The 15,670-nt window shown below is 41.4% G+C and overlaps 1 protein-coding gene across 4 annotated transcripts in view; it reads left to right on the top strand.

Moving 5' to 3' along the window:
- mRRF2 (mitochondrial ribosome recycling factor 2) overlaps positions 1 to 15,670 on the top strand; it is a 103,695-nt gene that overhangs the window by 50,582 nt on the left and 37,443 nt on the right. For all 4 annotated transcript variants that reach the window (XM_070085213.1, XM_070085214.1, XM_070085215.1 and 1 more), the window contains 2 exons: positions 80 to 320; positions 5,929 to 6,139. In XM_070085213.1, the coding sequence (XP_069941314.1) occupies positions 80 to 320; positions 5,929 to 6,139 (452 nt within the window). The remainder of the gene's footprint in view (positions 1 to 79; positions 321 to 5,928; positions 6,140 to 15,670) is intronic.

Consider the following 15,670-nt stretch of genomic DNA (forward strand, 5'->3'; position numbering starts at 1 on the left):
ATACCAAGTTTTGGTTATAATGTGTTCATTTAATTTCTTTCATATATAATAGTTCCAAAGTAATTATCTCTCTCATCAGGTGTAGAGGCGCAGTCCCTTACTGTGTGGCGTCAGGCTGATCATTACCAGGTGCCACGGCTGTGTTACCTCAACAAAATGGACAAACCAGCAGCTAGTCTTCATATGTGTCGAGAATCAATAAAAGAAAAGCTTCATGCCACTCCATTAGTTTTACAATATCCAGTGGGTCAAGGAAAAGAATTTACTGGATTGGTTGACCTTGTGCATATGTGCAAGATGATATGGAGTCAGCAGAGTAGGTCAGAGATGATTCTTCCCTTAACTTTGTATTAATAAATGGGTATAAATGTTTATATCTCAGGAAGGTTTTCATGAAACACTTTAGATATTATCATTATATTAATAATATACAATACCAACAGGTTGAATTAATAAAACACATGTACAACACTTGGGCATGTTTATTGTTGTAATGTTTTGCCTGTGTAGCAGGTTTCTTCAGGCAAATGCAAAGACAACTATAATACTGTAGACAGTGAAAGAAATGGTTAGGTAATTTTGTTATGTTCAGCCTCTCGGCTTTGAAAGGTGTTCAGTCCTTTACCCTCGATTGAATATAATCAGTCCCTTAGTCTCTAAAATATGATCACTTCAATCAAGGCCAAGGTAGTGAACACTTTCTATCAAGGCTGAGAGACAAAGCACCTCAAAATTACGTCTTTGTATTATAAAGTAGGGCCCCGCTTATACGGCAGGTTAAGTTTCAGGCTACCGCTGTAAAGCGGAAATCACCGTAAAGTGGAACACCCTCTTTTCCCCTTATAAATGCATACAAATGCTAGATAACAAATTTACACTAACATATATTAAGTTAGCAATAGAACTAGGCATCAGAAAACAATAAAAAAGTAAAACACATAGTGCACTCATTACTTACCTTAAAATATTTGTAGTCGTAATCTAGGGCGAGACAAGTAGTATTTATTGTAAGAAATCAAGTGTGGTATGTATGGTAGCCAGCCAGGCTACCATACCAGGCCACCCCACCAACACATAACATTCTATTACATTTAAGCATTCCAGAGCGATAAAATGAATATACAGTTCACTCATTACTTACCTTAAAATATTTGTAGTGTTAATGTGGGGTGAGATAAGTAGTATTTATTGTAAGAAATCAAGTGTGGTATGTATGGTAGTCAGCGGGGCTACCATACCAAGCCATTCCACCCACACATACTATTCTATGATATTTAAGCATCCCAGAGCAATAAAATGCATATACAGTTCACTCATTACTTGCCTTAAAATATTTGTAGTCAGGGGTGAGTAAACGACATAAAATGAATAAATGAGAGAGAGAATGAGCACATGAGAGAGGACAGGCGCAGCGTTATGTAAACAAACCAGGTGAACGCAAGTTCTGTAAACAACATGTACACGTCTGGTTTGTGTACAAGTTACATTGTGCACAAGTTGTCTCTACCAACAGACCCCTGGCAGTCTTCAAGCTGGCACTGGACAAGCACCTAAAGTCAGTTCCTGATCAGCCGGGCTATGGCTCGTACGTTGGTTTGCGTGCAGCCAGCAGCAACAGCCTGGTTGATCAGGCTCTGATCCACCAGGAGGCCTGGTCACAGACCGGGCCGCGGGGGCGTTGACCGGAACTCTCTCCAGGTAAACTCCAGGTAAACATTGATACGGTAGAATAAATAAAGAAGAACACTCCCATTCTCATGTAACACCATTTTTAGAAGAAATGACGCTCTGAGTGAAGGCAATGGAAATAAGTTACTCTGTCTGACTTTTTTGGGTTATCCTAGGTTCTCTACACATATGCTGTTATGTATGATAATCAATGTAACTGTATTTGTGTATACCTGAATAAACTTACATACGAAAGGAATAATTTTCTACAGTTACCCCCAGTAACACATTTTCTCTGATGTTAGACTAGAGAAAATGTTATTCTTGCTGTCACTCATAAAAGTCTGGCTACCACATCTCATAATAATGTTTATTTATTCTATTGTGGGGTGTATTTATCATCTTTATATGTTATGTATCGTGTTTATTATATAATTTTGAAAAAAATATCATGGATGAATTAATGAAAATGTGTATATTAACGTAATATACGACATTTACTGAGACTCGGTGATTATTATTATTATTTTTTTTTCAACAAACCGGCCATATCCCACTGAGGCAGGGTGGCCCAAAAAGAAAAGCAAAAGTTTCTCTTTTCAGATTTAGTAATTTATACAGGAGAAGAGGTTACTAGCCCCTTGCTCCCGGCATTTTAGTCACCTCTTACAACACACATGGCTTACGGAGGAAGAATTCTGTTCCATTTCCCCATGGAGATAAGAGGAAATAAACAAGAACTAGAAAGAAAATAACAGAAAACCCAGAGGGGTGTGTATATATATGCTTGTACATGTATGTGTAGTGTGATTTAAGTGTAAGTAGAAGTAGCAAGACGTACCTGAAATCTTGCATGTTTATGAGACAGAAAAAAGGACACCAGCAATCCTACCATCCTGTAAAACAATTACAGGCTTTCGTTTTACACTCACTTGGCAGGACGGTAGTACCTCCCTGGGTTACCTGGAGGTTACCTGGAGGTTATTCCGGGGATCAACTCCCCCGCGGCCCGGTCCATGACCAGGCCTCCCGATGGATCAGGGCCTGATCAACTAGGCTGTTACTGCTGGCCGCACGCAGTCCAACGTACGAGCCACAGCCTGGCTGATCCGGCACTGGGTGGTTGCTGTCTACCAACCTACTACCTAGGTATTATTATTATTATCAGTTCTAATGTGGTGTCACTTGTACAAGTCGTCTGCTACAACATCTCATATTTATTCTACTGTGGGGTGTATTTATCATCTTTGTATGTTATGCATCGTGTTTAATATATATTTTTGAAAATATATCATAGATGGATTAATGAAATGTATATTAATGTAATACAGTGGTCCCTCGTTTTTCGTAATTAATTCGTTCCTGGAGGAGCTACTGTAAATGAAATTTACGATTTGCGAATCAATTTTCCCCATAAGAAATAATGTAAATACAATTAATTCGTTCCTGACACCCAGAAGTATTAAAACAAAAAAAATTTTTACATGAATTATACATGTAGTACATAAACAATACAATGGGAAATGATGAATGAAACATTAACAGCATAACACTTACCTTTATTGGAGATTCTTCTTAGTGTATGGGAGACTGGAGGAGGAGAAGAGAGAGTGGATTGTTTATAGTTTGGAAGGGGAATCCCCTTCCAGCAACACCTCAGGTACCAATTGCTTTTCTGGGGTTGCTTCTCTTCTCTTTTTCTTAATGCCACTAGGACCACCTTGAGAGTCACTGGAGTCCTGTCTCACAAAATAACTGTGGAGAGAGCTCTGTTTCTGGCGTCTCTTTAACACTTCCCTAAAATGGCCCAAGACTTTGTCACTGTACATGTTGCCAACATGGCTTGCAACAACCTTGTTAGGGTGATGTTTCTCCATAAAGCTTTCCATCTTACCCCACATAGTAAAAATCTCTTTAATTTCTGAAGAAGGCACCTTCTTCCATCTCTCTTCCTCCTCCTCTGCAGTAAGATTCTGAGCTGTGATCTGTTGCTCTTCCTGCTGAAGCTCTTGCAGCTCCTCAGTGGTGAGCTCTTCGTTGTGGTCTTCCACCAATTCTTCCACATCCTCCAAACTCACATCCAACCCCATGGAACTCCCCAGTGCCACAATTGATTTTACAACAGACATAGGCTCATCAGGGTCAGTCCCAAACCCTTCAAAATTCCTCTTGTCGACACAATCTGGCCACAATTTTCTCCAGGCAGAGTTCAAAGTCCTGGTAGTCACTCCCTCCCAAGCCATACCTATAAGGGTTATGCAATGGAGGATTCTGAAGTGTCCTCTCCAAAATTCCCTTAGGGTCAAGTGAGTGTCTGTGGTCACAGTCAAGCATCTGTGGTCACAGTCAAGCACCTGTGAAACATTGCTTTTGTGTAGAGTTTTTTAAAGTTTGCAATGACCTGCTGGTCCATGGGCTGGAGGAGAGGAGCGGTATTCGGGGGCAAGAACTTTACTGTGATGAACCCAAACTCCTTGAAAATTAGGTCATCCAAGTTTGGAGGATGAGCAGGTGCATTGTCCATTACTAGCAGGCACTTGAGATCCAATTTCTTTTCCAGGAGATACTCCTTCACACTAGGGCCAAACACTTCGTTGAACCACTCGACGAAAATTTCCCTCGTGACCCATGCCTTACTATTAGATTTCCAAAACACACACAATTTACTCTTCATAACATTGTTTTTCCTGAACACTCTGGGATTTTCAGAATGGTACACTAGTAATGTCTTCACTTTGAAATCCCCACTAGCATTAGGACAGAACATTAGCATCAGCCTGTCTTTCATAGGCTTGTGTCCTGGCATTGCCTTTTCCTCCTGTTTAATGAAGGTCCTCTTTGGCATTTTCTTCCAAAAGAGGCCTGTTTCGTCACAATTGAACACTTGTTCAGGTTTCAGTTCTTCAGCCTCTATGCACTCCTTGAATTCATGCACATATTTTTCAGCCGCCTTGTGGTCCGAACTGGCAGCCTCACCATGCCTTACCACACTGTGTATGCCAGTACGGTTCTTAAATCTCTCAAACCAGCCTTTGCTGGCCTTAAATTCACTCACATCACTAGTTGCAGGCAATTTCTTTACCAAATCGTCATGCAACTGCCTAGCCTTTTCACAAATAATCGAAGCCATAAGAGTATCTCCTGCTAATTGTTTCTCATTTATCCACACCAATAATAACTTCTCAACCTCTTCGAGTACTGGTGATCTCATTTTTGTCAGCGTAGTTACCCCCTTTGCAACAACAGCGTCGTTGATTTCCTTTTTCTTGGCCACTATGGAACATAAGGTTGTGTAGGGTTTCTTATACATCCTGGCCAGTTCGGCCACACTTGTACTACTTTCATATTGTTCAGTGATGGTTTTCTTAAATTCAATCGTATTTCTCACCTTCTTTAGCACAGGCTTGACACTAGGAGCTTTCTTTGGAGACATGGTAGCTTATTTAGTACTTGCAAGCACTAAAATAAATGGAATATTATGAAATACGTATTTTGCTGGAGCACGTGAGGGGACCTTCGCTCACTGGTAAACAATGCCAGACTGGCTGCCGCCACGGCTCACGCCGTGGGTATGCATCCCGGACGAACTACGACTCGCGGGTCAACCTATGAAAAGCGAGCCCATGTTTATACGAAAATATCCCTATGATTGCCGAAATTTACGATTGCCGAGAGCTACGAAAAGCGAGGGACCACTGTATACGATATTTAATGAGACTTGGTGATTATTATCATCATTACTAATATGACGTCTCGAGATATAAGACACTCTTACCGATTTTAATGTGTACCTGCATGCCTGCACAGTATGTAAATTTCTTTAGGTACAGGTATACATAAGTATAATTATCAGAGTATATATAAAATATGAAATAACTTTTAAAAACACTTGAAATTTTGGAGTTTCCAGAGATAATGGAGGGACTTTGTGCTTACGGATCGTACGGAGAATGTAAACAAACCAGGTGGGGCACGGTGACCGTATTAGAAAGTCAGGTGGGGGGAGCCGTATAGAGAGTTTTGGTCATAATTTGAAATGACCGTATTAGCGGAACGCCGTAAAGTGAAATGCCGTAAAGAGGAGCCCTACTGTACTTGCCTCTGTATTTGACTGAAGAAACCAACTGCATAGGTGATACATTTGAATAATAAAAATGACCAAGTGTTGCATATGTATCTTAAGATACATATGCATATTAAGATACATATTAGACACGTGTTTCAAATTTATAAATCATAAACATGTGTCAACATGTGCAGAGACTATGGCAGCAAGTATGAGGTTCATACTTTGAATAAAGATGGTGATGACAGTTTGTGGGACCCATCCTTCTTGGCAAGATGTGAACTGACAGACCAGCTAGCTGATCTTGACAACAAGCTGGCAGAGTATGTGTTAGAAAAGGAGTCAATAGAGAATGTACCTCCACCAATACTTGAAGAAGCAATAAGAAGAGTCACAATAAACCAGGTAAATTGTTTTAATATAAAGTGTTATCATAGGGTGTGTAAAGGAAGAAAGTTTAAAGTAAACAAAGATAAGAGTAAGGTGATGAAGGTATCAAATGAGTTAGGTAAAGAAAACTTGGATATCACATTGGAGGGAGGGAGTTTGGAAGAAGTGAATGTGTTTAGATATTTGGAAGTAGACATGTCAGCGGATGGATTTATGAAGGACGAGGTAAACCGAAGAATTGATGAAGGAAAAAAAAGGTGGGTGATGCATTTAGAAAGTGGGAGCAGACATCATGAGGTAGCAGTGGCAGACAACATGAAGCAGCAGTGACAGACATCATGAAGTAGCAGTGGCAGACATCATGAGGTAGCAGTGGCAGACAACGTGAAGCAGCAGTGGCAAGGTGTAGCATTAAGAGTGTAGCAATTAAGTGTAGCATTAAGAATGTAACAATTAAGTGTAGCACTTATAAGTCACTCTGACTTTTTTGGGTTATCCTAGGTTTTCTACACATGTAATCAAGAGTAGGAATGGTCTCTGTGGTGGCCCTATAAACCCCAACAGCAACAACGGCCGCTGTGACCTCCACTAGCCACATACGTATTTTATTCATTCTAGTGTTTTTATGTTGTTAATATTGTTTTTTATGTCTTATTACATGAATTATGATAGTTAAATAAGCCGTAGAGTTGATATTAGGGAAATTATTGAAGCATTTTCTCATGCATGGAATTTCACTGGAATTAATTAATTCCATTTCAGTTAATTTAAATGAGGAAAATTGACTCTGCAAATGAGCAAATCCAGATGTGAGCAAGGTCATGGAATGGATTAACCCGTAAACGGTCCAAACGTATATATACGTTCACTACCGTACTACCCCAACTTTTTTGAGAAAAAAAACATTGTTGTTTTTTAATAGGAGAAAAGAGCATATTGTACCCAGGCATCCCCAATTATTTTAATATGGCACACAGTGAGTGCTCACACCCATTCTCTCATGTCTAAGTGACTCAGGCTTATCACAGCAATGTTAAATGTATGACACAAAACGTATATATACATTTGGGGCACTAGCGGTAAAAACGTATATATAGTGGACCCCCGCATAGCGACCTTAATCCGTGCAAGAGGGCTGGCTGTTATGCGAAATGTTCGGTATGCGAATGAATTTTCCCCATAAGAAATAATGGAAATCAAATTAATCCGTGCAAGACACCCAAAAGTATGAAAAAAAAAATTTTTACCACATGAAATGTTAATTTTAATACACACAAACTGAAAAAGGCATGCACAATTACATGACACTTACTTTTATTGAAGATCTGGTGATGATTGATGGGATGGGAGGAGGGGAGAGAGAGTGTTAGTATTTAGAAGGGGAATCCCCTTCCATTAAGACTTGAGGTGTCGAGTCCTTTTCTGGGGTTACTTCCTTTCTTCTTTTAATGCCACTAGGACCAGCTTCAGAGTCACTGGACTTCTTTCGCACAACATATCTGTCCATAGTGGCCTGTACCTCTCGTTCCTTTATGACTTCCCTAAAGTGTTTCACAACATTGTCAGTGTAATAGTCACCAGCACGGCTTGCAATAGCTGTGTGAGGGTGATTTTCATCCATGAAGGTTTGCACTTCAAGCCACTTTGCACAGATTTCCTTAATCTTTGTATTAGGCAATTTCTTCAATTTCTCTCTCCCCTCCTTCGAACCAGTTTCCTCAGGTCTGGCCTCTTGCTGTTGAAGTTGATCTATCAGCTCATCAGTGGTTAGTTCTTCATTGTCCTCCTCCACCAACTCTTCCACATCATCCCCACTAACCTCCAACCCTAAGGACTTTCCCAATGCCACAATGGATTCCTCAACTGGCATAATCCTCTCAGGGTTAGCCTCAAACCCTTCAAAATCCCTTTTGTCTACACATTCTGGCCACAGTTTCTTCCAAGCAGAGTTCAAGGTCTTCTTAGTCACTCCCTCCCAAGCCTTACCTATAAGGTTTATACAATTGAGGATATTAAAGTGATCTCTCCAAAAGTCTCTTAGAGTCAGTTGAGTTTCTGAGGTCACTACAAAGCACCTTTCAAACAGAGCTTTTGTGTACAGTTTTTTGAAGTTTGCAATAACCTGCTGGTCCATGGGCTGCAGGAGAGGAGTGGTATTAGGAGGCAAAAACTTCACCTTAATGAATTTCATGTCCCCATAAAGTCGCTCTGCCACGTCTGTAGGATGACCAGGGGCATTGTCTAACACCAGGAGGCACTTAAGTTCTAATTTCTTTTCAGTTAGGTAATCTTTCACATTGGGGCAAATGCATGGTGTAACCAGTCATAGAAAAAGTCCCTAGTGACCCATGCCTTACTGTTTGCCCTCCACAGCACACACAAATTCTCCTTGAGGACATTCTTTTGCCTGAACGCTCTGGGAGTTTCAGAGTGATACACTAATAAAGGCTTCACTTTGCAATCACCAGTAGCATTGGAACACATCAACAGAGTAAGCCTGTCTTTCATAGGCTTATGTCCTGGGAGTGCCTTTTCCTCCTGAGTAATGTAGGTCCTGCTTGGCATTTTCTTCCAAAACAGGCCTGTTTCATCACAATTAAACACTTGTTCAGGTTTCAGTCCTTCACTGTCTATGTACTCCTTGAATTCCTGCACATATTTTTCAGCTGCTTTGTGGTTCGAACTGGCAGCCTCACCATGCCTTATCACACTATGTATGCCACTACGCTTCTTAAATCTCTCAAACCAACCTTTGCTGGCCTTAAATTCACTCACATCATCACTAGTTGCAGGCATTTTTTTAATTAAATCCTCATGCAACTTCCTAGCCTTTTCGCTTATGATCGCTTGAGAAACTCTATCTCCTGCTAGCTGTTTTTCATTTATCCACACCAATAAGAGTCTCTCAACATCTTCCATCACTTGCGATCTCTGTTTCGAAAACACAGTTAAACCTTTGGCAAGAACAGCTTCCTTGATTGCCTTTCTGTTGCCCACAATAGTAGAGATGGTTGATTTGGGTTTCTTGTACAACCTGACCAGGTCAGCGACACGCACTCCACTTTCATACTTATCAATGATCTCTTTCTTCATCTCTATTGGAATTCTCACCCTTATTGCTGTAGGGTTGGAACTAGAAGCTTTCTTGGGGCCCATGGTCACTTATTTTCCAGATAAAGCACCGAAAACACTGTAATAATACGAAATATTCCGATTGTATGCTTGGATGTTACCGCGGAGGCTGGCTGGTAAACAATGCCACCGGCGGAACATATGAGGCTGGCTCAGGCCGCACATTGGACGCGTCTCGGACGAAGGGCGGTGAGTGGGTTTTTGGGCGGTATGCGAGGCAAAATTTTAGCGATCAAAGCGTCCGGTATGCGGATTGTATGGTATGCAATGCGTACGGTATGCGGGGGTCCACTGTATACGTTTGGACTGTTTACGGGTTAAACTCGTAAGTAGAGGTTCCACTGTACAGTGGACCCCCGGTTAACGATATTTTTTCATTCCAGAAGTATGTTCAGGTGCTAGTACTGACCGAATTTGTTCCCATAAGGAATATTGTGAAGTAGATTAGTCCATTTCAGACCCCCAAACATACACGTACAAACGCACTTACGTAAATACACTTACATAATTGGTCGCATTGGGAGGTGATCGTTAAGCGGGGGTCCACTGTATAGTGGTACCAACACTTATATGGGTGTGAAGCATGAGTTGTAAATGCTGCAGCGAGAAGGAGGCTGAATTAGTGTAGAATTACAGAGTAGCAAGAAGAAGCCTGGAGGCAGTAGAGAAGTCATGTTTAACCCGTAAACGGTCCAAACGTATATATACGTTTTTTCAACATTTGAAAGTACTGTATGTAAAAAAAAGTAGATTTTTTTTTTTTTACATTTGAAAACGTGTAAAAAACTTTGATCTACTTTTTTTTTTTATATATTTGAAAATATGTAAAAAAAACGTAGATCTACTTTTGGAGCACTACGCATATGAATGTAGATCTGCTTGGACCATTTACGGGTTAAGGGCAGTGTGTGGTGCAAATATATTATGCAGAGAATTTGTATTGTGGAAATTAGGAGGAGGTGTGGGGTTACTAAAAGTTATTTATTTTTTTATTATCACACTGGCCGATTCCCACCAAGGCAGGGTGGCCCGAAAAAGAAAAACTTTCACCATCATTCACTCCATCACTGTCTTGCCAGAAGGGTGCTTTACACTACAGTTTTTAAACTGCAACATTAACACCCCTCCTTCAGAGTGCAGGCACTGTACTTCCCATCTCCAGGACTCAAGTCCGGCCTGCCGGTTTCCCTGAACCCCTTCATAAATGTTACTTTGCTCACACTCCAACAGCACGTCAAGTATTAAAAACCATTTGTCTCCATTCACTCCTATCAAACACGCTCACGCATGCCTGCTGGAAGTCCAAGCCCCTCGCACACAAAACCTCCTTTACCCCCTCCCTCCAACCTTTCCTAGGCCGACCCCTACCCCGCCTTCCTTCCACTACAGACTGATACACTCTTGAAGTTATTCTGTTTCGCTCCATTCTCTCCACATGTCCGAACCACCTCAACAACCCCTCCTCAGCCCTCTGGACAACAGTTTTGGTAATCCCGCACCTCCTCCTAACTTCCAAACTACGAATTCTCTGCATTATATTCACACCACACATTGCCCTCAGACATGACATCTCCACTGCCTCCAGCCTTCTCCTCGCTGCAACATTCATCACCCATGCTTCACACCCATATAAGAGCGTTGGTAAAACTATACTCTCATACATTCCCCTCTTTGCCTCCAAGGACAAAGTTCCTTGTCTCCACAGACTCCTAAGTGCACCACTCACTCTTTTTCCCTCATCAATTCTATGATTCACCTCATCTTTCATAGACCCATCCGCTGACACGTCCACTCCCAAATATCTGAATACATTCACCTCCTCCATACTCTCTCCCTCCAATCTGATATTCAATCTTTCATCACCTAATCTTTTTGTTATCCTCATAACCTTACTCTTTTCTGTATTCACCTTTAATTTTCTTCTTTTGCACACCCTACCAAATTCATCCACCAATCTCTGCAACTTCTCTTCAGAATCTCCCAAGAGCACAGTGTCATCAGCAAAGAGCAGCTGTGACAACTCCCACTTTGTGTGTGATTCTTTATCTTTTAACTCCACGCCTCTTGTCAAGACCCTCGCATTTACTTCTCTTACAACCCCATCTATAAATATATTAAACAACCACGGTGACATCACACATCCTTGTCTAAGGCCTACTTTTACTGGGAAATAATTTCCCTCTTTCCTACATACTCTAACTTGAGCCTCACTATCCTTGTAAAAACTCTTCACTGCTTTCAGTAACCTACCTCCTACACCATTCACTTGCAACATCTGCCACATTGCCCCCCTATCCACCCTGTCATACGCCTTTTCCAAATCCATAAATGCCACAAAGACCTCTTTAACCTTATCTAAATACTGTTCACTAATATGTTTCACTGTAAACACCTGGTCCACACACCCCCTACCTTTCCTAAAGCCTCCTTGTTCATCTGCTATCCTATTCTCCGTCTTACTCTTAATTCTTTCAATAATAATTCTACCATACACTTTACCAGGTATACTCAGCAGACTTATCCCCCTATAATTTTTGCACTCTCTTTTATCCCCTTTGCCTTTATACAAAGGAACTATGCATGCTCTCTGCCAATCCCTAGGTACCTTACCCTCTTCCATACATTTATTAAATAATTGCACCAACCACTCCAAAACTATATCCCCACCTGCTTTTAACATTTCTATCTTTATCCCATCAATCCCGGCTGCCTTACCCCCTTTCATTTTACCTACTGCCTCACGAACTTCCCCCACACTCACAACTGGCTCTTCCTCACTCCTACAAGATGTTATTCCTCCTTGTCCTATACACGAAATCACAGCTTCCCTATCTTCATCAACATTTAACAATTCCTCAAAATATTCCCTCCATCTTCCCAATACCTCTAACTCTCCATTTAACCCTTTGACTGTTTCAGGGCCCTCTCTGAAACTGTCATTCTATGTCGCCAAATATTCGAAAAAAAAAAAAATTATTTTTTCTTATGAAAATGTTAGGAATATTTTTACTAGTGTTTTAAGCCTAAAAAAAATTTTTGCCATCAGTACTTACCGAGATATAGAGCCGCAAAGTTTGCAGAAATTGACGTGCGTACGGCAACAGCGGCGACTGCCGCCCACCCGGTATTCTTTTATTTACTCTAATTCAAAGGTTTCTTGCATTTTTCAATATTTTTCTTTTCCAGGTAACTTATGTGGCCTGTGAGATCAATGTAAGGTGCAATGTTCAAATATACACTCATTATTTACAACACAATAACAGAACAAACTTTATCACTATTAGTTTGTGTATACACTTTGTTTACACAAACAAACAATACAAAACAATGTTTATTACTATTGTTCCATAATATATATACATATGTACAGTCACTAACCACGTTCCTAGAACTGCTGCAGCTTGTGGAACTCTTTGAAACATGGGTATATGCAGAGGGGCACTTCACACTCCTCACACATAAAACGAGTGTCTCTGCGTGTTTGTGGGCGTTTTGTGGTATGCATACATACATAACACCTCTTCTGAGCATTTTTCTTGGCAGTAGTAGGAGGCAGTTGTATGGGGTAGTGATCACCAGGCCTCAAACGAGATGACGTCTGTGGGCGCTGGTCTATTGCAGGAGTTGCTGCTTTGTACTTTGCAATTATTTGTCTGATTACTGACAGGCAAAATTCACCATATTTTGGTGTTTTGTTGGTCTTCAACTTGTATATGTTATAAGCATTTAGCATAGAGATATCAACAAGATGGAAAAAAAGTTTGATATACCACTTATAACTCTTGCGTACACAGTCTGCAAACCCAATCTGCATGTCACATTTGTCCACTAAGCGCATATTGAGGTTGTAGTCCATGACAGCTGCAGGCTTTAGAATGGGTTCATTGGTCTCTCTGTTGTCCCTGCCACTGGGTACCATTTCGTTTGTGTGAACTGATGTCAACAATGTGACATCACGTTTGTCATGCCACCGAAATGCCATGATGTCATTGGCAGCAAAGGCTTGCACCTCACCTCTGCGAGTGCCAGCGTCGAACCTTGGCATATGTTTGCGATTACCACGCACTGTGCCACACACGTCTGTCAAGTTCACTCGCAAGAAATCACTGAGTAAGGGGCTTGTGTACCAGTTATCAGTAAATAACATATGCCCCTTACCAAGATATGGTTCCATCATTGTTCGAACCACATCACCAGAGATACCCAATAACTTCATGGTATCTCTCAAAGTATTACTGCCAGTGTACACAATAATATCTAAAACAAGACTACTTCTGCAATCACACAGTACAAATAGCTTTATACCAAAGCGTTTCCTCTTGCTTGGTATATATTGCTTGAATGAGAGTCTTCCTTTGAATAAAATCAAGGACTCATCAATAACAAGCTTCCTGAAGGGATAAAAATACATGCAGCACTTTTGTTTCAGGTACATAAACACATTTCTTATCTTATATAACCTGTCGCTTCTGTCAGGCCTGGTTTTGTCTGAAAAGTGTAACATACGCAACAGTATCAGGAAACGATTGACACCTATAATGTCACTAAAACCTGGAGTTGAAATCAGGCGATCTGTTGTCCAGTATGTGGTGACAGTGTGCTTATACACATGTGGCATAAGCATTATTGTGGCAAAAAACAGGTACATCTCTGCCACAGTTGTCTCCTTCCACTTGTGTAGCCGTGATTTTGGTGAGAGAATTGTATTTGCCATGGTGTAATCACAGTATGTATTTGTTTCCCTGACAATGATGTCCATCAGGGGTTCATCGAAAAATAACTCAAAGCAGTCCAGTTCACTGGCATTGTTCCCAAGTGGACAAGATGGCTTTATTCCACTTTGTGTTTCATCAAAGTCATGGGGACTGGGAACAAACTCGTCACCGTCCTGCCAATCCCAGATGCGGTCTGCTGGTGGGGTCTGGATATTGTACCGTGGTTGTGGCTGTGCAGGTTGTGGTGGTGCAGGTTGTGGCAGTGTGGGGTAGGGTGAGGCTGGTTGTTCTGCTGAGTCAGCCGCGTGGCTAGTAGCGTGGCCCGGTGATGGTGCCACATGGGCCGTGCCACCCTCACTATCACCACCACTGCCTCCTCCCTCACTGTCACCATTCATACCCATCGTTACAATATCGTCATCTTCACTATCAGGTCGTGGTGTTGGGCCACGGGATGTGCTCCCAGAGTTTCTCCTTCCCCTTGGAACAACATATGAAACACTACCAGACCGCATGCTACGTCGTACATACTGGCGCTTCACTGGGGAATATTCACTCTCTCTGTCACTAGAACTGCTTTCAATGACCTTGAAATCACTATCACTATCACTGCTATCATCAGGGTGTTGTACACGACCAAATAGTTTCCTCTTTCGTCCTGGTACAGGCAAACGTGAACGTGAACAAGCCGGCACAGCACCAGAGGTCGAAGGTTGTGGGTCATCTGGGTTTTCGTCACTATTTACGTTATCCTGGGCACTTTTTTCGGTAACACTCACTTGAAAACCCTTGAATTCATTGTCACTGACATTTTCATCGCTGTTAGAGCTATCACTTCGGAACAAAAGACCTCCAATCCGCCGAGGAGTGAGGAACGTCTTACCGAGAGGCATGGTGAAAATGGACTGACAACATGGCGTTCCCACAATGCACTGCTAGGTCCCAGATTTTTTTCACAGGGTGCACACCGACCACTGAGACCCATTCTCTCCCGTGTAGGCCTACCAGGCCTTTGGCGCTCGATTTGAAGCCGCTAGAATTTGTGCGTATAAATACGTCAGAAACATTGGCTCGTAAGACGTATTTATACGTCGGAAACAGTCAAAGGGTTAATAACTCTCCTCTCCTATTTTTAACTGACAAATCCATTTGTTCTCTAGGCTTTCTTAACTTGTTAATCTCACTCCAAAACTTTTTCTTATTTTCAACAAAATTTGTTGATAACATCTCACCCACTCTCTCATTTGCTCTCTTTTTACATTGCTTCACCACTCTCTTAACCTCTCTCTTTTTCTCCATATACTCTTCCCTCCTTGCATCACTTCTACTTTGTAAAAACTTCTCATATGCTAACTTTTTCTCCCTTACTACTCTCTTTACATCATCATTCCACCAATCGCTCCTCTTCCCTCCCGCACCTGTAACCACAAACTTCTGCTGAACACTCTAACACTACATTTTTAAACCTACCCCATACCTCTTCGACCCCATTGCCTATGCTCTCATTAGCCCATCTATCCTCCAATAGCTGTTTATATCTTACCCTAACTGCCTCCTCTTTTAGTTTATAAACCTTCACCTCTCTCTTCCCTGATGCTTCTATTCTCCTTGTATCCCATCTACCTTTTACTCTCAGTGTAGCTACAACTAGAAAGTGATCTGATATATCTGTGGTCCCTCTATAAACATGTACATCCTG

This window comes from Cherax quadricarinatus, chromosome 15 (assembly GCF_038502225.1).
Source record: "Cherax quadricarinatus isolate ZL_2023a chromosome 15, ASM3850222v1, whole genome shotgun sequence".
Taxonomy (NCBI): Eukaryota; Metazoa; Arthropoda; class Malacostraca; order Decapoda; family Parastacidae; genus Cherax; species Cherax quadricarinatus.